Genomic DNA, 22729 nt, shown 5'->3' with positions numbered 1-22729 from the left:
AACACAGTGCCGAATCGCTAGCCTGGTCATTAAGGGGGCAAATCCTTCTGGTCCAGAAGTGGTTAAATTATATTACACTCGATAGTTCATTTAACTTTTGTGTGCAGCAGCACGTCGCAATGCGTTGTAGTGTGTCGCAACTTGTCCTACTGAAGCAATAAAAGCAGATTCCTTGTCTATGCGCTGAGACTATCGCAGCCCAAAGGGGGCCGGTGTAAATGAGCTCAAGATACTGCTGGATGCCTGCTGTTTCCTGTATTATATTGTGTCACTGTAATCTGGCTGGTTATGTTGTGTGGATGAGCTCTTGTATTCCCCAGAGCATGTCATTGATAGATTGATTTTTTTTTCTTATCTTCTCACTTTCCACTTGCCTTATCATGGCTTGTAGCATATGTCTGCAGTGGAAGTGTTTTTTGATGCCAAGTCCCAGCCAACAAGTTGTCCCAGGACACACAGCACCCCCTGCTGTGCACAGGAGATCCTTGTTTCTAACTTTAAAGCAGAACTTCACCCATAAAGACTTTATCTTTCCTTATTCCTTCCCTCTCCCTCTTAAAGAATTGGGTGCTGTTCCCTTTCAAACAAAAAAGCTTTCCTACCTTTTTTTGTGCTGCTTTTGTCCAGCACTTCCTGCATTCTGGCCTAGGCAGCTATGAGGTTGCGCCCCGCTGCCTCCTGGGATACTCCATGATTCTCTTTCGGGTGCAGATATAACATGAATCTTAACCACTTAAGCCCTGGAAGATTTTAACCCCTTCCTTACCAGGGCCTATTTTGCGATTCGGCACTGCGTGATTTTAACGGACAATTGCGCGGTCGTGCGTCGCTATTCCCAAACGAAATTGACGTCCTTTTTTTCCCACAAACAGAGCTTTCTTTTGGTGGTATTTGATCACCTGTGCGAATTTTTTGATCATGCGCTATAAACAAAAAAAGAGCGTCAATTATGCAAAAATAACAATATTTTTCACATTTTTTTATATGAAATTCCCCCCCAAAAAAATGTAAAAATGCAATTTTTTAACATTTTCGGCCAATTTGTTTTATGCTACATATGTTTGGTAAAAAAAATTGCAAAAAGCGTATTTTGATTGGTTTGCGCAAAAGTTATCGCGTTTACTAACAAAGGGAAAGATTTTTGTCATTTTTGTTGTTTTTTTTAACGCGTAATGGCGGCGATCTGCAATTTTTTTTTTTTGCGGTACTGCGACATTGCGGCGGACAGATCGGACCCTTAACTGACATTTTTGACACTTTTGGGGTTACTAGTGACATTTCTACAGTAATCAGTGCTATACGTATGCACTGTTACTGTAAAATTACACTGGCAGTGAAGGGGTTAACTTTTTTTTGAGAGGGAGGGGCTGTGTGTGTCCCTAGGGGCGTGATTCTAACTGTGATTGGCTGTGGCTTGAGGTGTAGGAACAATGATCAACGGTCCTACATAGTAGAACCGTATGATCACTGTTTCTACACAGGGGAGAATGACAGGCGGCTTGTTTACATTAGCCGCCTGCCTTTCTCCCTCTGCAGCGACGATCGTCGAGTGAACGGCGGACATCGGGTTCACCGGTCACACGCGCGGGGGGGGGGGTCCGTGACCACGCGGGAGCGCGCCTCTGGGGGCGCGCGCTCGCTCCCTAGACCCTCACAGGCTAGCGACGTAGATCTACTCTGCCTGTGAGGGGCTGACTGCCGACGTAAATAGTCGTGTGGCAGTCGGCAAGTGGTTAAAGACTTTATCTTTCCTTATTCCTTCCCTCTCCCTCTTAAAGAATTGGGTGCTGTTCCCTTTCAAACAAAAAAGCTTTCCTACCTTTTTTTTGTGCTGCTTTTGTCCAGCACTTCCTGCATTCTGGCCTAGGCAGCAATGAGGTCGTGCCCCGCTGCCTCCTGGGAGACTCCATGATTCTCTTTACATAGTTACATAGTTACATAGTAGATGAGGTTGAATAAAGACAATAGTCCATCCAGTTCAACCTGTGTAGGTGTGTGTGGCTGTACTCATCTCACATACCCCTGAATGTTCTGATCCTTGAGATGTAAGTCTAAGAGTCTTTTGAAAGCCACCATACTTCCCGCAGAAACCACCTCTTGTGGTAGAGAATTCCACAATCTTGTAGCCCTAACAGTAAAGAACCCCCCACGTTGCCTGAGGTTAAAACGCTTCTCCTCTAATCGCATTGTGTGACCTCGAGTCCTCATGCAATCCCTTCGACTGAATAGCTTTTTTTCTAAGCTGAGATCCCCATTGAGATATTTATAAATTGCTATCATGTCCCCCCTAAGGCGTCTCTTCTCCAGGGAGAATAAATCAAGCTATTGCAGACGCTCTTCATAATTAAAGGTCCTCCAATCCCCTAATTAGTTTAGTTGCCCTTCTCTGGACTCTCTCCAGCTCCAACACGTCCCTCCTGAGGACTGGCGACCAGAACTGGACAGAATACTCCAGATGCGGTCGGACCAGGGTGCAGAAATAACATGAATCTTAAAGTATAACTCAAGGAAAAACTTTTTTTTTTTTAATTTTTGGATGGAATGGAGAAATTGGAACAACTTTCATTTTTTTATTGTTTCCTCTATCCCTGTTAAGGAGATTCACCCTCTCTCTATTTTTTCTGTTTACCATTAACGTTTAAAGTGAAAAAAAGAAAATCCCGAACTTTGGGTTGTTCCCAGAAAAGTAATAGAGGGGAAATCTTCCAATGGGGACACTAGCATACCTCCCAACTTTTTGAGATGAGAATGAGGGACACCTATTAGCAAAAGTATATAGGTATACGACACACCCACTAACACACCTCCTTAAAGGTGAATTATTAAAAAATGATTAGTTAAACCCACAAGTGCTTTTTTTTTTACCACTTCTATTCCTTTATATTGGCTTTTGAAATCTAAAAATGCAGCAATTTATGAATTGGATGAAAGGTTTAGCACTGGGAAACACTTTTTGAAAGATAAAAAGTGCATTTTTTTATACAACTATATAGATCAGACCAAAATGAGGGACAAATGAGGAGGAAAGAGGGACTTTGTTCCAAATCAGGGACAGTCCCTTGAAATCAAGGACAGTTGGGAGCCATGGACACTAGTTCTGGCGTTCTGGGGGTGCCCAAGGATTTGCCCTAATTTGCAGCGATTTACTCTCACTTCCTGTTTGGCTGTGGGACAGGAAGTGAAAGTAAATCCTTGCAATGGGACACAAAGGGCAAAAAAAATCTGACAAGGGTTATAACCCCCTCTTACTCTATCCAAAATAAAACGTTTTTGCCTACAGTTCTACTTTAAAGATATGGCGAAGAGAGTGATGGCACATCTGCACACGCATGGGGGCATTTCCATTCATGTGCAAACAAGCCGCAAAGCCCCATAAGGTTCGCTGCCAACAAATAATGCGTTGAAATGCCCCGCGCGGGCACAAATGCTCCAAAAGACTGGCAGAGACCGTACTACACATCTGCTCACACGCAAGAAAATTAAAGATGGGGTACCAAAAAAGAATGTCATCAGTTGACCTCTGTGCTTTTCTATGCAATGCAGGCAGATCATGGCTGGTTGGAGGAGCCGACAGGGTGCCGTACAAAGCTTTCTGAAACCATCACAGCCCCTGCCTCAGTTCTCCTCTCAAAAGCCCTCAGACTTGATTCAAGCAGGGGGCTGGCTCTTGGGAGGAGTAAATGTAAATATCATAATGCCTCGATGGGTAAATTGTCAGTTTGGAGGGGTAGGCGTTCCTAGGGTGACTGAATCTGCGTGCAACCCTCCCTTGGTAATGCCCACATGTGGTGCTGAGTCCCCATGATTTAACAACTTGCCTACTTGGCACTTTCACCCCCTTCCTGCTCAGGCCAGTTTTCAGCTTTTAGCGCTGTCACACTTTGAATGACAATCGCGCTGTCATGTAACACTGTACCCAAACTATATTTGTTATCACTTTTTTGACACAATTAAAAAAAATTTGGCGATCTTTAATCACAAATGTTTTGTTTTTTTTTGCTAAATAAACGAATAAAGATTAAAACTTTTGAACAAAACAAAACGTTTTTATAATTTGTTATAAAATTTTGCAAACAGGTCATTTTCTTCACTGATGTAAACTTATGAGGCTGCACTGATGGGCACTAATGAGGCGGCACTGGTGGGCATTGATGAAGCAGCACTGATAGGTGGCACTAAAGGGCACTGATAGGTGACACTGGTGGGCACTGATAGGTGGCACAAAAGGGCACTGATAGGTGGCATTGATGGGTACTGCTGGGCGGCAAAAATGGGGCACTTATTGGCAGCACTGGTGGGCCCTGTTGGGACTGCACTGATAATCAGTGCCCTGATTGGACACAGCTGATCATGTGGTAAGGAGCCGCTGATTGGTTCTTTACCTCAATCTTTGCTCAGCAGTGTCCTACGGACACTGTGATCACAGAGTGCGCCGTACGCACAACAGCGGGTATGTGGCGGGCGCAATCACGGGAGGCCGGCATTTTCTGGCCTCCCAGAACTAGCCGGCCCACGCTGTAGCCGCCATTTGGCTATAGCGTGGCTGGGGAGTGGTAAAAAACTAGAATTCAATAAATGAACAGGAAGGGCCATGGATTGACTGGGAAGGAAAGTGCTAGAGATGATGCTGGATGTCCTCCAGCCAGGAAATGAGGTGGGCTCTGTCTGACTTGCTGCAGCTTCTAATGCACATGGTGATAAGCTCACAGTGTGCAGTGAAATGAGGAGTAAGCTATTTCAGTCCAGGAGAGGAGCCTGTACAACTGTGCAAGACTGAAGGAGAAGCTGGTGGTCGGCTGTAAAGAAAAAAAGTTTTAATTGGGCTTTACCATGTTTGTCACTTACTTGACATTTCTCTATTACTTCATGTCTATCAAGGATTCCTCAGTCCGCAAGGTGACAACGCTGCAGTAATTTCATTGCAGAACACACAGCATTGTCAACCTGCGACAGGAAATGGATAATAAACAGAGCTTCTAGCGGCACCAAGAGGTCATCTGCCAGTACTGCAACTTCAGAGATATTAAATAAATTAAACCACATTTTTAGTATCGCATTATCTGTCACTGTCATGGATTTACATTCTGTTCCCGAAGTATTTTTGTTTGCTGAAACAGTTGATATGACAGAAGCATCTGAAAATAACTGAGAGGGAGCAGATTGTTGTGCCGTGTAGGAGAATCTGTTCCTACAGGATTCCATTTCAGGGTCTGGGGCGCAGGTTTGCGTTGGCAGTTTTTTGCATCTCATTGGCATTTTGTTCCAGGAAGATGAAATCTGAGAGAGAATGAAGAGACTTCGTAAGAATACAAGACCAGAAATGAGCTGCTAATTATCTCTCGCCATTTACCTATCCGTTCAAATCTGCAATTCTACATTTTATTTCCTAGGAGAAAGGATAGAATAAAACACGGTATAATTATATACTTCTATAAAGCAGGGCTGTCCAAACTTTCTAAACAAAGAGCCAGTTTAGACTTCAGATTGTGGCCAGTGGCAGTAGAAACGCCCCAGCATTAGAAGGGGGGGGGGGGGGTAAACCATGCCTAGGGCTTGGTGGTCAGTGGGAGTAAAAAACTTACCTGGCACCTGTGGTCAGTGGGAGGAATAGTGCCCCATCATTGGTGTCAGTGAGAGGAATAGTGCCCCATCATTGGTGTCAGTGGGAGGAATAGTGTCCCATCATTGGTGTCAGTGGGAGGAATAGTGCCCCATCATTGGTGTCAGTGGGAGGAATAGTGCCCCATCATTGGTGTTAGTGGGAGGAATAGTGCCCCATCATTGGTGTCAGTAGGAGGAATAGTGGCCCATCATTGGTGTCAGTGGGAGGAATAGTGCCCCATCACAGGTGTCAGTGGAATGAATAGTATCTCATCATTGGTGTTAGTGGGATGAATAGTGCCCCATCATTAGTGTCAGTGAGAGGAATAGTGCCCCATCATTGGTGTCAGTGAGAAGAATAGTGCCCCATCATTGGTGTCAAGGAGAGGAATAGTGCCCCATCATTGGTGTCAGGAAGAGGAATAGTGCCCCATCATTGGTGTGTGGGAGAGGAATAGTGCCCCATCATTGGTGTCAGGGAGAGGAATAGTGGCCCATCATTGGTGTCAGGGAGAGGAATAATGCACCATCATTGGTTTCATTGGGGGGAATTATGCCCCATCGTTGGTGTCATTGGAAGGCAAAGTGCCCCATCATTGGTGTCAGTGGGAGGAATAGCGCTCCACCATTGGTCACAGTGGGAGGAAAAGCGCCCCTCCATTGGTCACAGTGGGAGGATTAGAAAGTGACACAATAAGGAGAAAGCAGGGAGGCGGGCTGAGCCATGGGTCTATGTGTCTTATGGGCATTTAGCCCATAAGACACATAAAGCGAGCACAGACCAGTGCCTCCATAGCAAGCGACTTGCTGTTGAAGGCACTGGTCAGGAGGGAGGAGCCAGGAGCACCAGCGGGGGACCCGGGAAGAGAAGAATCGGGGCTGCTCTGTGCAAAGACCTTGCACAGAGCAGGAAAGTTAAAGGTTTGGTGTTTTTTCTTTTTTTTAAATATTTCTTTAATGGAGAGTTAAAGTGTTGCAAAGCCCACAACAGTAAAATCAGTCTGTATATGCAGTAAAGCCGACAAACAGCCGATTAGCAAGACTGGGCATGCTCAGAAAAGAAAAAACACACGAAAAGTTAACCATCACATGACATCACTTCTGCAGTCGGCTGTTGTTGGCCGACAAAATTCATGTGCAGTCTTTTGTAGTTTTCAACCGACAGGACAGCACCGGAGAAAAGATGGCCGATCGTTCGGCCGACATTCGGGACGTGTGTACGGGGCTTTAAGCCCCGTACACACGCATCGAAAATTGGCAGGGAATTTTCGCCCAACGTCCGATCTGCCGATTTTCAGCTTGTTAGTATGATGCTTCCGACAACCGACTCCGACTTTTCGGCTGAAAAAAATCTGGTGTGCAAGCTATAAAATTTTTGTTAGCCGTCAAAACACGGCCGATTTTGGTGCAGTCAGTACAGATTTCGACAGGGAAAAATCTTATGAGCAAGACTGGGCATGCTCAGATAAGAAAGAACACACTTCTGAAGCAGATTTTTGTTGGGCGAGAAAATTTGTGTGCAGTCTAGGCACATTTCAACCAACAAAACACCACTCTGGACAAAAGTCGGACGATCGGTCGGCCGATAATCGTTGCGTTTGTACGGGGCTTTATGCACATGCTCAGTTTGGTGTGTATTGCTAGAGAGTTTTTTTTTTCTTGGGAGGGTGCATGTGATCAGCACAGGGCCAATCAGCACTGTCCAGACAGAGGATCAGGGGTCCTGCAGCCTCATAGGACAGTCAAAGGAGAATAAAAACTCCTACAAGCTTTAACCAGACACTGATAGATGAGAAAAGGTATTTAACAGTTTATAATTACTAAGCTAATTGCACCCCCATGTTCTTTGTACTGTGGGAGACCAGATATAGTGACTGCAGGCTCCTGGGTTTAGTAATACTTTAAGCTGCCTGTCGATGGTGCCAAGTCAGCAGGTGACCATACTGTCTGGACTGACTAAGGAGATATGTCCATGCAGAAAGCAATAATTGAAAATGAACGGAGTGTGGAAGGGTGAAAACCTCTGACAACTCTCTGTTGCTACACTTGTCCTCTTTTAGGAGATTTCCCTTTTTATTTCCTGTTATCTAACAGGTTGTCATACAGAACAGGAAGTGTATCAAAGTATTTCCACTTCCCTTCTATTGATGAGAGGCTGCCCAAGCAGGACACAAAAGGGAGCCCTGTCCTCCAACATGGACACAAATTTTCTATATGACAGGGTTATGCAAACTTTGGCCCTTCATGAGGAACTACAAGTCCCATCATGTCTCTGCTTCTGGAAATCATGCTTGTGGCTGCCCGTCATACAATGCCTTCTGGGACTAGTAATTCCTCAAGAGCTGGAGTTCTGAAATTTGCTTACCCCCGTGGAGGAAAATTTAGAAGCTCTGTGAAGATTTCCTTTTTCTCCCACAAACAGAGCTTTCTTTTGGTGGTATTTGATCACCTGTGCGATTTTTATTTTTTGCGCTATACACAAAAAAGAGCAACAATTCTGAAAAAAAAAAAAATCAATATTTTTCACATTCTGCTATATAACATTCCCCCAAAAAATTTTTAAAAATCAAAATTTTTTAACATTTTAGGCCAATTTGTTTTTCCTACATATTTCTGGTAAGAATCGCAATAAGCGTATTTTGATTGGTTTGCGCAAAAGTTATTGCGTCTACTAACTACGGGAAAGATTTATGTCATTTTTATTGTTTTTTTTTTTTAACTAGTAATGGCGGCGATCTGCGATTTTTAGCGGGACTGCGACATTGTGGCGTACAGATCGGACCCCTGACTGCCATTTTTGACACTTTTGGGGGGGGGGACCAGCGACATTACTACAGTAATCAGTGCTAAAAATATGCACTGTTACTGTAATAATGACACTGGCAGGGAAGGGGTTAACATTGTGGGTGGTCAAAGGGTTAAATGTGAGCTTAGGGGAGTGATTCTAACTGTTGGGGGGGGCGTGGCTTGTGAAATGACCATAGAGACATGTGTTCCTATATAGCAGATCACAGGGGCTCTATGACCATTCCAGGGAGAAGGACGGTCGGCTGTGTTTACAACAGCTGACTGTTCTTCTCTCTCAGCGGGGAACGATCGCGGGTGTCAGGCGGCAATCGGAGCCGCCTGCCCGCTGCATCCGCTTCCCTGCTGACGAGCGGGGGCTGGAGCGTGCGCGCTCGCCCCCTAGCCTCCTGATTGCAACCGCCGTACAGTTACGACGGTTTGCGCAGGAGCAGCTGCCTGCCGCAGTACATCTGCGGCGGACGGTCGTAAAGAGGTTAAAGAACAGAAACAACTTGCTAATCCTTTCTCTATTATCCTGTTTAATCTGGTGCTATGATTGCTGCCCCAGGTTTCCTGTTTCAGGGTGGCTCCTTTCTCTTGCTGCATCCTATGGAGCCACCCTTGCATGCAGGGGCTAGAGCTGTGTCTGCCCACATTGTGTGCATCAATAGAGACGCACAGCCCCATAGCCTAGTATAGCATGGCACCCCTCTGCTCTTCCCTCTCCTTTTCCCTCACTTCTCCAAGCTAACAGATTAAATCCAGACTGCACTGTCCACTGTTAACTCTGCAAAGACCGGATGTTCAGGGAAGCAACACTGACAGAGCAGGAGCCAGTTGCATGGAATGTCGCTGGGGTAAGAATTTAACCAAATAGTTTGCTGGGGAATAGTTTGTTTATTGTGCTCAATGGGTTAAGCTAAAAACGCTGAGGGTTTAATACTACTTTAACTGAAGGCATGTTAATGTGTTGCATAATATGTGTGCATTAAAGCTGCACAACAGTGAGAACCCCGCCTCGGGGGAATTACAAGATGAGCTCCTTCTTATCACAATATATATATATAACATTGGTGCTATCTGTGCTTATCATAACATATATGACATCTGTGCTGTGTATGCGTTTTAGATGTATTACATCTTTCTGTTTATTGTCCTCCTATAACAGGGATCAAAAGTCTGCAGATAACGCAGGAAGATGGTATAGAGAGGTGACTATGGATAGTTCCTTCTGCTATGGAAACACAGGAAATATGCACCAGTGTGCTCTCCATGAACAGGGCAAAGGTAAGTGAATAAAGTCCAGAGATAATAATGTAGTACACAGCTCTGACTTGCAGTGCGGCATTCTAATTATCGGTGCTGAGCTGTGTGCGTTGTGGACCTCGGCGTCCGTCTTAAATTCAGCAACAGACGCAGAAATTCTTACAGATCTCCTGGCACTTGGGTGGCTGTGGTGAGTGGATTTCTAAATCTTTTTGAACTCCCAACGCACAAACACGCCCTATGCCGCATGTTTGCAATAGGGTGAGCACAGGGGTTATATGGTGCTTTTTGCATCTATATATACTGTGTGTGTGTGTGTGTATGTGTGTGTGTATATATATATATATATATATATATATATATATATATAGTATCTCACAAAAGTGAGTACACCCCTCACGTTTTTGTAAATATTTTATTATATCTTTTCATGTGACAACACTAAGTGCCAGTTCACACTTCCGCGTGTGCGCACTGCTCCTTCATTACATGCGATCGGATGTGCAGTGCGAATTCAGCCATACACTTTGTATGGCTAAATTCGCACTGCACCCGCACAAAAGTCACACATGAGGCATTTTTTCAGCCGCATCAGGATCGGATCGCACAGTGGTTCACACTTGTGCGATCCGATCCTGTGTGAACTGTCAGATCGCACTGCGATATGGGATCAAACTGGGGTTGTCGTTAACATTTCATTGACACCCCCAGCGTATCGCATATGGCAGTGTGAACACACACACACTGTATATTATATATATATACATATACACACACACACTGTATATTATATATATATATATACACAACATATACACACACACTGTATAAATTATATACATGCGTATATTTACATATACACACATATATACACTGTATACAGTATCTCACAAAAGTGAATACACCCCTCACATTTTTGTAACATTAATTTAGACATTAATGGCTGTGTGTTGAGTTATTTTGAGGGGACAACAAATTTACACTGTTATACAAGCTGTACACTCACTACTTTACATTGTAGCAAAGTGTCATTTCTTCAGTGTTGTCACATGAAAAGATATAATAAACTATTTACAAAAATGTGAGGGGTGTACTCACTTTTGTGAGATACTGTGTACAGTGTATATATGTGTGTGTATGTATATGTGTGTGTGTGTATATATCTATATATATATATATATTGTGGGATTGATTAGCTCGGCGACGGGTGTGGATGACCCCTTGGGGGGGTTCGTTACACAGGGAGATAGCCGAGAAGTGGTTGCAAACAACAGTGTAAGGTTTTATTCTTGCAATTTTCTTCACACAAGTGCAAGCCTCAAAAACATCAAAATAAAATAAAACACAAAATAAATCCTTGCCACTGTGGGCGGCTACCTTCTCACACACAGGAACCTATCTAATGAAGTCTGTCCCCAACCTACTGTTGGGCAGACTTGGCTGATCATACAGCAGACTCTCAATAGTCCATGTTTTATCTCTTCACACAACAAATGTCCATTGAACATGTCCCTTTTCCTCTTCACATTGAACATGTCCCTTTGCTTTTCTCTTCACATATAACACATTCCTTTGCTTGTCTCTTCACATTGAACATGTCCCTTTGCATGTCTCTTCACATAGCAAACAGTTCATTTATTTCTTCCACATAGAAATAGTTCATTTTCTCACCTTGAGAAGTCTTCACACTTTTTACCCTCCTCAGCGCACATCGCTCCAGGAGGTCTTCTCCCATGCTCACACAGCGTCGGGAGGTACACATCTGACTGTCCTCCTCTCCCCAGCTCACACAGCGTCAGGAGGCAGCATTTCTTAGACTTCCTTTGGACAAATTATAGAGGCCTTAACTTCCTCATTCCGAACAGCTGAAGGCCTTTCAACTTCCTTAAGCCAGTTCTGGCTACCTTTGCAGCCGACACCCTATAGTAATTGGTGAATTTTCTAAACCAGGTGGAAATGTATCTCCTGTCTGTGACTACATCCACAGATTTAACCTGACTTCCTGTCACAATATATATATAGATATATATCTATATATATATATATATATGTGTGTGTATATGTATGTATGTATGTGTGTATATAAATATATATATAATATTTTTTTTTTGTGCATTTTTTGAAAACCCCCTATGTAATAGCATGAACGGGTGACAGAACCTCTTTATGGAGACAATAGTGGTCTTCCGTGCCATCCACTGCTGCTAATCAAGCACAGATTGAGCTTGATTATCTGCATCCATAGCTACAGTAGCCAGGGAATGACAGCTGTTAATCTGGAAATGAAGTAGCACACATTGTTTCCCGGTTGGGATCATAGAACAGTATTTCCCACTCAATGCTAAAGCCTCTTACTGTGGTCCCTGGTTCCCCCCTGAGGAACAGGAAAGCCCAGCATCTAACGCTCATAACCATGGTATGGTTATGAGTAAGCGACTGGAATTGTTGTGAAATGCGTCAACCTATTACCTGTCCTATGTCCTACCAGTCTTGCCTTGATGTTTGTGATGAAGAATAAACAACTCCATTTGCTTTGATTAATACGGTCACTACTTTTCTGTGTTTGCTCACTGTTTGGATAGCGGATCCGACCTGCACCTGAGTTACGTCTCACCTGAGCGGTTTGCCAGCATTGGATCTCTGCAATCTAAGGCTTCTTTCACACGGTCCGCCTCCGCAGGCGGATCCGTGTTGCTCAGCGGGGATCGATCCGCGATCCCCGCTGAGCCGGGCGGGTGACAGCTCCGTCTCCGCTTGCAGAGCGGAGAGGGAGGTGTCTCAGCACCCGCTGCCCTCTATGGGGGATCGGAGGAGAGCGGACCGCTTGTCCGCTCTCATCAGATCCGCTCCGCTCCGATTACTGAACGGATGGAAAAATAGGGTTTCCATCCGTCCAGATTTCAGCACAGGATCGGATGCGGATGGCAGCGGGTGTCAACGGAGGTGTCTCCGCTGACACCCGCTGCCCCATAGAGCTGCATGGAGGATCCGATCAGATCCGCCTAAAAAACTGACAGGCGGATCTGATCGGACCGCCCGTGTGAAAGAGCCCTAACGCGCACCCTCAGACCCCCATAAAAGTGAAATGTATACCAATTTGTGAGCTTGCTTTAACCTCTTGAATGCTAGGACATTTATAACATACCTTGGTAGATTAGGCATTAGGCTCCTTTTTTCATTAGTTTCTCTAAATTCCTGGCAACAAGAAAACAGACATTCTCAAGTGCCCGGCTTCCAGATCTGGCGATAAGTTTATGCCAAAATCTTTTAAATATTAAAGTCAACTTCTGGTTACTGCATGTAGGCAGGGCTGCTGATAAGGGGGTAGCACCGTCCCTCCTGTATGCGGCCCAGGCCTCATAGGTTCAGGCAACTTTATGGTGGCTCTGAGGAAGAGGCTGAGCCTCGAAACGCGTCAGCCGTCATCATAACAGGAATATGGACTAATACATGAACTACTCCTGACACTCGAGCGACTGAGCTTGATATGACTATTTTCTACCATCGTTTGTGAGTAGCCATTTTTTATGTTGTATAATAAAGCCTTATTGAAGATAATGCGCTAGGTCGGTGCGCCCTTCTTTTTGTTTCTTTTTAACTTTATGGTGCAGGCAGGGCAGTTCACTAAGATAGTGGCTTAGGGGGGGGGGGGGGGGGCACCTGCATGTAGGACAAGCTTTTTTCTTTATCTACATCTGCAGTTCAGTCCTTCCGGCCCTTTGTAACAAATGTTTTTTAACCTTCTAATGTTGCCTCTCGGCAGCCCTTTTACTGGGCTTTAACCACTTGCCTACGTCGCTATCCTGTGAGGCTCTAGGGAGCGAGCGCGTGCCGCCGGAGGCGCGCTCCCCCTCCTGCGCGGTCACGGACCCCCCCGTGCGTGTGCCCGGCGGACCCGATGTCCGCCGGGCACTCGCGATCTTCCGTTACACCGAAAGAAAGGCAGGCGGCTAATGTAAACAAAGCCGCCTGTCATTCTTCCCTGTGTAAAAATGGAGATCACACGGTTCTACTATGTAGGACCATTGATCTCTGTTCTTACACTAGTAGCCACAGCAAAAAACACAGTTAGAAACACGCCCCTAGGGACACACTTAACCCCTCCCTCTCCAATAAAGTTAACTCCTTCACTGCCAGTGTCATTTTTACAGTAACAGTGCATATGTATAGCACTGATTACTGCAGTAATGTCACTGGTACCCCCAAAAGTGTCAAAAATGTCAGTCAAGGGTCTGATCTGTCCGCCGCAATGTCGCAGTCCCGCAAAAAAAAAAATCGCAGATCACCGTCATTACTCGTTAAAAAAAAACAACAAAAATTACAAAAATCTTTCCCTTAGTTAGTAAACGCAATAACTTTTGCGCAAACCAATCAAAATACGCTTTTTGCTATTTTTTTTTTTTACCAAACATATGTAGAATAAAACAAATTGGCCTAAAATGTTAAAAAATTTTGATTTTTACATTTTTTTTGGGGAATTTCATATATAAAAATGTGAAAAATATTATTTTTGCAAAATTGACGCTCTTTTTTTGTTTATAGCGCATGATCAAAAAAATCGCACAGGTGATCAAATACCACCAAAAGAAAGCTCTGTTTGTGGGGAAAAAAAGACGTCAAATTAATTTAGGTACGGCGTCGCACGACTGCGCAATTGTCCATTAAAGTCACGCAGTGCCGAAATCGCAAAATAGGCCCTGTTCAGGAAGGGGGTAAAATCTTTCGGGGCTTAAGTGGTTAATGCTTGAGTGGCATAGTGGCTTCTGTATCATGTAATTGCCAGCCAACTAAACAATAAAAACTGAACTGACTTCCCCATCCAAACTTTCGAGGTGGATGGGGAAATCCCCTTCGCTGTGTTATTGTATTCTGACAGCAGGCAGAATACACTGATCATCCTGCAGTTGATTGGCTGCATGCCCTGAGTGAAATATATCACCAAGCCTGTTCATGAAAAGTTGATCGATATAACCGGACGAATATTGATCCATGTATGGTCAGTTTTATCCTTATTATACCATATAAAGCACAGGATACAATGCATTGGAAGCTGACAATATAACTAAATGGTGATGCAGCCATGATTTTTTTTACATTTCCTCTTTTTTTTTTTCAGCTGCAAACCTGATCTTTATATTCATATTTGCATGACAAATAGATGCGAGGCTTTAAACTTTTATGCAAATGTGAGCATTTTACTTTTATTTTCTGTGCCCTCGGGTCTGCACGATTTGTACTTTGATTTTACTTGCAGTGCGAATTTACAGTCAGTGAGCACAGAAGAAGGCTGAGTGCAGAGATGCTGCTGGGATTGTGGCGGCACTGACAGCGGGTGGACGTACAAATCCTGGATTCCACCATGCAAGCCTGCAGTGAGAGAGCGGCGGCTCTGATTTATTATCCAGCAGGAAATTTCAGTTAGCAGCGGTGCAGAGAACACATTATTTCATAGTAAGAGGAAACATCTGTACCTGCATAAAGAGGACTCTGTGCTGAGAGCGGTATGAGAGTAAGGCCCCTTTCACACTTGCGCGACTTCAAAGTCACGCGATTTAACCTGCGATTTTGACGCGACTTTGTTGCCGGGATTTTGACGCGAGTTTGACTGGGCTTATAAGGAAGACACAATGAGTCGGCGCACGACAGAAGAGATCTCAGAAAAGACTCTGACCAAGTCTACCAATGTCAGAATCGCAGCGAGACGTCTTAAGATATAGGAAGATGCTGAAGAAAAAAAGGGGGTCTCACTACTTATAATATATAGACAGACCAGATAATTAAATCAGAAGTTAGCAGGTATACGAAACATATATGATCCAACTCTTGCAAACTAATCCGATTCCTTTAAAATCCTTAAAAAATCCCTATATCTGTCTGAGGTGTATGAAGGTGGGAAGTAAATCCTACTTGTAGACAACTTTCATCAGGTCAATCTATAAAAAAAGGAGGTATTAGACGACATATATAATGCGAATCTTTAAAAACATCCAAATCCGATTCCTTGACACTAATTAAAAATTCTAAAATATTAATTCCCAGTAAAATAAAAAGCCTCCTTTTCTAAAAACGACAGTTGGTGCAGTGATAAAAATAAAGTTCATCCGTGCACAATAAATAGGTGACAATTAGTGATTTTCTAAGGCACTATTGTTGAGAAAGTCACGTAATCTGTGACGGAACCGGTCGGGAGGCTTTGGGTGACATCAGCTTCCGGTTGGACGGCCGTAACCGGAAGTACCCGGGAATCAACACCGCAAGAGTGCGACAACATTATATCGTCTCTGCCTATACCATTCATTTTAAATGTGAGTGTATTTCTTTGCTTTACATAATAAAGACAGTTTTTACATGCTTCACGATTGGGGATTATTCTCTTTTTCTGGGACACACTGGTAACGTTTGGAGATAATCTGGAACCGATAACTGTGGAGTACAGAGTGGAGGTTGGAGTATCCCTTGCTGAAGAACCCAGCAGTACACCCCTAGGGGAGAGACCAGCTTAAAGCGCCTATTAAGGCGCAGTGAGGTGAGCGGCCACTGCGCCTATACTATCGCGGCTCACTCTGGATCACAGCGCGGGATATTCACAATAGTGCCTTAGAAAATCACTAATTGTCACCTATTTATTGTTCACGGATGAACTTTATTTTTATCACTGCTCCAACTGTATTCACTGCACACGGATCATCATTTGCACAAAGATTTGTTTATATATATATATATACCTTTTATGCACATGGACTGTTGAGTGCACATAGAATTATTGATATATATTTATTTTTGATCACTGCACCAGATTGATATATGCACTTTAAATTATTTATCAGGATTACACACGAATTTGTTATACACCTTTTAGATATTTATTGTTATTTGATTATTTTATATTATTTATTGATTCATCATAGCACTTTATATATATATATATATATATATATATATATATATATATATATATATATATATATATATATATTTATTTGGTCACACATGCACCATTTGTGAATTAGCAAACTATTACTGCGATTCAGTTGGCTGTTGCGATTATCAAGGTCATTATATCTTTATGTGTCGTTTTTAGAAAAGGAGGCTTTTTATTCTACTGGGAATTAATATTTTAGAATTTTTAATTAGTGTAAAGCAATCGGATTTGGATGTTTTTAAAGATTCGCATTATATATGTCGTCTTATACCTCCTTTGTTTATAGATTGACCTGATGAAAGTTGTCTACAAGTAGGATTTACTTCCCACCTTCATACACCTCAGACAGATATAGGGATTTTTTAAGGATTTTAAAGGAATCGGATTAGTTTGCAAGAGTTGGATCATATATGTTTCGTATACCTGCTGACTTCTGATTTAATTATCTGGTCTGTCTATATATTATAAGTACTGAGACCCCCTTTTTTTCTTCAGCATCTTCCTATATCTTAAGACGTCTCGCTGCGATTCTGAGATTGGTAGGCTTGGTCAGAGTCTTTTCTGAGATCTCTTCTGTCGTGCGCCGACTCATTGTGTCTTCCTTATTGTATTGATATTTAGTGATTAATACTAGAGTTGGCTGCATATAGAATCGGATTGAATCCGAATCTCAGAGTCATTATTTATTTATTTACTCATTTATAACTAGCTGCGGCATATTAGAGGAATCCTCCCACTCGGATACATACGTGACAGCGCATTTATCACCCCACTATTTTTTCTCGTTGACTGGGCTTATAATGTCTTTTCCTCAAAACTTATCAAAATCATGCCAAAAGTAGTGCAGGGACTACTTTGAAGTCTGTGCGACTTCAAGTCGCACAGGTATGAATGAGGCTCATTGGAAATAATGGAGAACGACTTGTCATGCGAGTTTGCAGTCCCAAATCGCATGACAAGTCGCACAAGTTTGAAAGGGGCCTTAGGGCCTCTTTCACCTGAAACAGTGAGCTGCAGTTTTTCTGCCCGCCAACTGCCCACCTCAAGTCTAAACTACAGCTTGAGGGGGCTGTTTACATGCGGCAAATTTAAAGTGGGGGGTCGAGTTGACTGGCAGAACTGCCGGTCAAGCTTGGCTACTCAAGTCAATGGAGCTATGCCAAAACTGTGAGCAAAACACTTGGCTGGTGGCTGCAAGACATTTGGGCAGAGCTGCTGTTAGAAATCATGGGGCCCCAAACAGCCTACCTGACAGAGACCCCCCCCTCCCCCAGCCAAGTGGGTGTGTGGGTGCAGGTGTATGACCCCGAACACAGCTCCAGCCGCATCAACAAGCCACTTATTCACATGACCAGAGTACCTGTGTGAATGAGCCCTAATTATGTTTATATATACAGTGGTGATTGAAAGTTTGGGCACCCCAGGTAAAAATTTGTATTAACGTGCATAAAGATAGAAAAATCTCCAAAAGGCATCAAATTACAGATTAGACATTCTTATAATATGTCAACAAAAGTTAGATTTTATTTCCATCATTTACACTTTCAAAATAACAGAAAACAAAAAAATGGCGTCTGCAAAAGTTTGGGCACCCTGCAGAGTAAATATCTTGTACTGCCCCCTTTGGCAAGTACCACAGCTTGTAAACGCTTTTTGTAGCCAGCCAAGAGTCTTTCAATTCTTGTTTGAGGTATCTTTGCCCATTCTTCCTTACAAAAGTCTTCCAGTTCTTTGAGATTTCTGGGCTGTTTGTCACGCACTGCTCTTTTAAGGTCTATCCATAGATTTTCAATTATGTTGAGGTCAGGAGATTGTGAAGGCCATGGCAAAACCTTCAGTTTACGCCTCTTGATGTAATCCCCCGTGGATTTCGAGGTGTGTTTAGGATCATTATCCATTTGTAGAAGCCATCCTCTCTTTAACTTCAGCTTTTTCACAGATGGCATCAAGTTTCCATCCAAAATTTGCTGAAATTTTATTGAATCTGTTTTTCCTTCTACTCGTGAGATGTTCCCTGTGCCACTGGCTGTAATACAACCCCAAAGCATGATTGATCCACCCCCATGCTTAACAGTTGGACAGAGGTTCTTTTCTCATTAAATTATGTGCCCCTTCTTCTCCAAATGTACCTTTGCTCATTCCGGCCAAAAAGTTCAATTTTAATCTCATCGGTCCACAGAACTTGTTTCCAACATGCATCAGGCTTGTCTATATGTTCATTTGTAAAGTTCAAACGCTGATTTTTGTGGTGAGGACATAGAAGAGGTTTTCTTCTGATGACTCTTCCATGAAGACCATATTTGTACAAGTATCTCTTTATAGTGGAATAGTGTACCACAACTCCAGTGTCTGCCAGATCTTTCTGGAGGGATCGTGCAGTCAAACGTGGGTTTTGAATAGTTTTTCTCACAATCCTGCGAGCTGTTCTGCCTGATATTTTTCTTGGTCTTCCAGATCTTGCTTTAACTTCCACTGTTCCTGATGACTGCCATTTCTTAATTACATTCCGAACAGAGGATATTGACATCTGAAAACGCTTTGCTATCTTCTTATAGCCTTCTCCAGCTTTGTGAGCGTCAACTATTTTCAGTTTCAGTTTTCTAGGCAGCTGCTTAGAAGATCCCATGGTGCTGATTGTTGGGGCAAGGTCAGATGAGTCTGGGCATTAAAAACCTTTGAGATTGACATCACCTGGTCTTCCCAGACGATGATTGAGAACAATGCATGACACTGGCAGGTCTCAGCCTCGCAAAGGGGGCAGTGCATGCTATAAATTCTGCAGGGTGCCCAAACTTTTGCAGACACCATTTTTTGTAATTTTGAAAGTGTCAATGATGGAAATAAAATCTAAGATTTGTTGACATATAAGAATGTCTAATCTGTAATTTGATGCCTTTTGGAGATTTTTCCATCTTTCCTTGGCTTCTTTATGCCCATTAACCTCCCTGGCGGTATGATTCTTTTGGATTTTAGGTGCTGAAAGCGGTACCATTATTTTGCATGTAATTCTTGTGAATGAGCAGCCCAAACCAACTGTATACATTTATTATATATATTATATATATATATATATATGTATGTATACATATATTATGTATACATATATTTTATATATATATATATATATACGTGTGTATATATATATATATATATATATATATATATACGTGTGTATATATATATATATATATATATATATATATATATAATGTATACAGTTGGTTTGGGCTGCTTATTCACAAGAATTACGTGTATATATATATATATATATATATATATATATATATATATATATATATATATATATATATATATACGTGTGTGTATATATATGTATATACGCATATATATATATATATATATATATATACATATATTTACATAAAAAGTACAGTAAAACTGCAGGAAAGGGCACTGGGGGGCAATGTAATGTGATTTTATTTTGAATGGTATCAGTGTGTTTGGTGTGTTTTACATTTGAATTTGCCGCCGGTTCCACACCATGGCGGACGTCACGTCGCCGGAGACGGAAGCCGGGGCTCACAGACGATCGGGAGGAAGCTCCGCCGCCGCATACCGCCCGCATTCTTCGCTGGATCCCGGAGAAAAGGTAAGTAAAACCTCTTCCAGGATCCAGCGATCTTCCTAGCGGTACCCCGAGTGTGGCTCGGGGTTACCGCTTTTGGCTCTAAAATCTAACCCAGAGTCACGCTCGGGAATACCGCTAGGAAGGTTAATACAACTTTTTACCTGGGGTGCCCAAACTTTCGATCACCACTGTATATATATTCTTTTTTTTTAACAATATTAATATTAGACCCCTGTTATTTCACTACTTTCGAGACCGAGAAAATGATCGAGGACAGAAATCCCCAATCTATTCTCTGCAGCCTCAGCTGCTAAGAATGAATGAACAGTAAGCACTCTATACAGAGTCTCCCTGTTCATCCACAAACCGAAGCATAGTAAACAGGAAACCCTGCTGTCAGAATACAATAGAACAGGAGTAGAGAGTTTTTTTTCCTTCAACCTATTGGTTGAATGGAAGAAAACTGATCGTGTGTACCCTGCTTTACTCCATACAGATTAGTGGATTTGTGTAGATAGTTACATTAACCTCTTCTGACCATATAACACATACAGTATATGCGGTGCCATGCAAAGTGGTCCTTATCATTTAGCTGCCACCCGTGGTGGTCTGAGGCTGTGTGCTGACAGTATACTCACTGCATGCTTCCGGGACTCTGACCGATCTGTCACCAAGCAGAACTAGTTCCATCTTCTGATTCCCCCTACCCCCACTACCAAAATCTTTGGTGCCGCTGGGGGTCTAATGGAGCCAAAGGACCTGTCTTATACACGCAATAAGAGTGTCGACTTTGCCTGCCTTATCTGGATAAAAACATATTTAATATACAGTATGTATAATGAATATATGGAGGCAGGCCTTTCTTTTTTCTGCCCAACCCTCCCCTCCTCTAGGCTCCTCCACACTGCTAGACCCATCTCGGTGCCTCTTCTCCCCTATACTCCAGTGGTTGGGTGTCTCTGATGTCATCAAGTCCGATGCAGGAACCAAAGCTATGAATCGGACGTGAGGATGCCGAGGGACAGTCCACTGCTGGAGCATAGATGGCCCCATCTGCCTGGGGGGAGCCGAGGATCAGGTAAGTGAAAATGCTTTTACCATCCCTTACATCCTTGCCGTGGAGCTGAGGACTGTTAGTTTTCCCTGAGTTGGCTTTAACCTTTCAAAGTCCCTACTAATAATTAACTGAAAAATTATAAGGCAGAGTTATTTAACCACTTCGACCCTGGAAGATTTACCCCCCCCTCCCACTTTCTGAGCAGGCCATTTTTTGATATACAGCACTGCTTTCCTTTAACTGGCAATTGCGTGGTCGTGCGGGGCTGTACTCCCCCCAAAAAAAAAAATGTTGTCTTTTTTCCCCCCAGAAATAGTAGCTTTCTTTTGATGGTATTTGATCACCTCTGCTTTTTTTTTATTTACACGCAATAAACATAAAACGACCGACAATTAAAAAAAAAAAACAATATTTTTTACTTTCTGCTATAAAATATATCCAAAAAAAAATGTAAAAAATCAAATTTCTTCATAAATTTAGGCCAATATGTATTCTGTTACATATTTTTAGTAAAAAAAAAAATCCCAACAAGCATATATTGATTGGTTTGCGCAAAAAATATATCTACAAACTATGGGATATATTTATGGAATTTTTTTTTTGGCGATGATCAGCAACTTATAGTGGGACTGCGATTTTGCAGTGGATAAATTGGACACCTAATTGATATTTTTGAGACTTTTTTGGGGACCGGTAACACTAATACAGTGATCAGTGCTAAAAATATGCACTGTCACAGTACTAATGACACTGGCTGGGAAGGGGTTAACATCAGGGGCGATCAAAGGGTTAAATGTGTTCCTAGGGAGTGCTTTCTGACTGTGTGGGGAGGGTTCCTCCACTAAGAGAAGGCAGAGATCTGTGTTCTTTCTTGTTAACTGTAGCAGGAAAAATGCTATAGGGTGGTCGGCAATTGGTTAACCGCTTCCGGACCGGCCTCCAAAGTTATACTGCGGCAGGGTGGCCCTCCTGCGCGAACCGACGTAGGTATACATTGGTCACGCGCTTGCAGCTAGGGGGCAAGCGCACGCCGCTGGCGGCGTGCTCCCGCCCCCACTTGTCAGCTGGGACTCCGATGCACGGGGCAGGCAGCTCCGATTGCCGCCTGCTCCCAGCGATCGCTCCCCGCTGAGAGAGACGTTCTTCTCTCTGCAATGATCACAGAGCCCCCGTGATCCTTCTATATAGGATCACATGTCTCTATGATAATTTCACAAGCCACGCCCCCCCCCCCCCCCCCCCCCCACTGTTAGAAACTCTCCCCTAGGTACACATTTAAACCCTTGATCACTTACTGTGTTAACCCCTTCCCTGCCAGTGTCATTATTACAGTAACAGTGCATATTTATAGCACTGATTACTGTAGTAATGTCACTGGTCCCCCCAAAGGTGTCAAATATGTCAGTTAGGGGTCCGATCTGTCCGCCGCAATATCGCAGTCCCTCAAAAAATCGCAGATCGACGCCAATACTAGTAAAAAAAACATAAAAATTACATAAATCTTTCC

General features: G+C 43.0%; 1 protein-coding gene across 1 annotated transcript in view; it reads left to right on the top strand.

The window, feature by feature from the left end:
- Positions 1-22729, top strand: part of LOC309558023 (peroxisomal N(1)-acetyl-spermine/spermidine oxidase-like) — a 59171-nt gene that overhangs the window by 19277 nt on the left and 17165 nt on the right. The window contains exon 2 of the mRNA XM_082260944.1: positions 9557-9675. Within this exon, the coding sequence (XP_082117070.1) occupies positions 9606-9675 (70 nt within the window). The 5' untranslated portion in view covers positions 9557-9605. The remainder of the gene's footprint in view (positions 1-9556; positions 9676-22729) is intronic.

This window comes from Pelophylax lessonae (assembly GCF_965119305.1).
Source record: "Pelophylax lessonae genome assembly, chromosome: 6".
Taxonomy (NCBI): Eukaryota; Metazoa; Chordata; class Amphibia; order Anura; family Ranidae; genus Pelophylax; species Pelophylax lessonae.
Note: the sequence above shows the minus strand (reverse complement) of the source record. Positions and strands in the feature narration are given on the sequence as shown.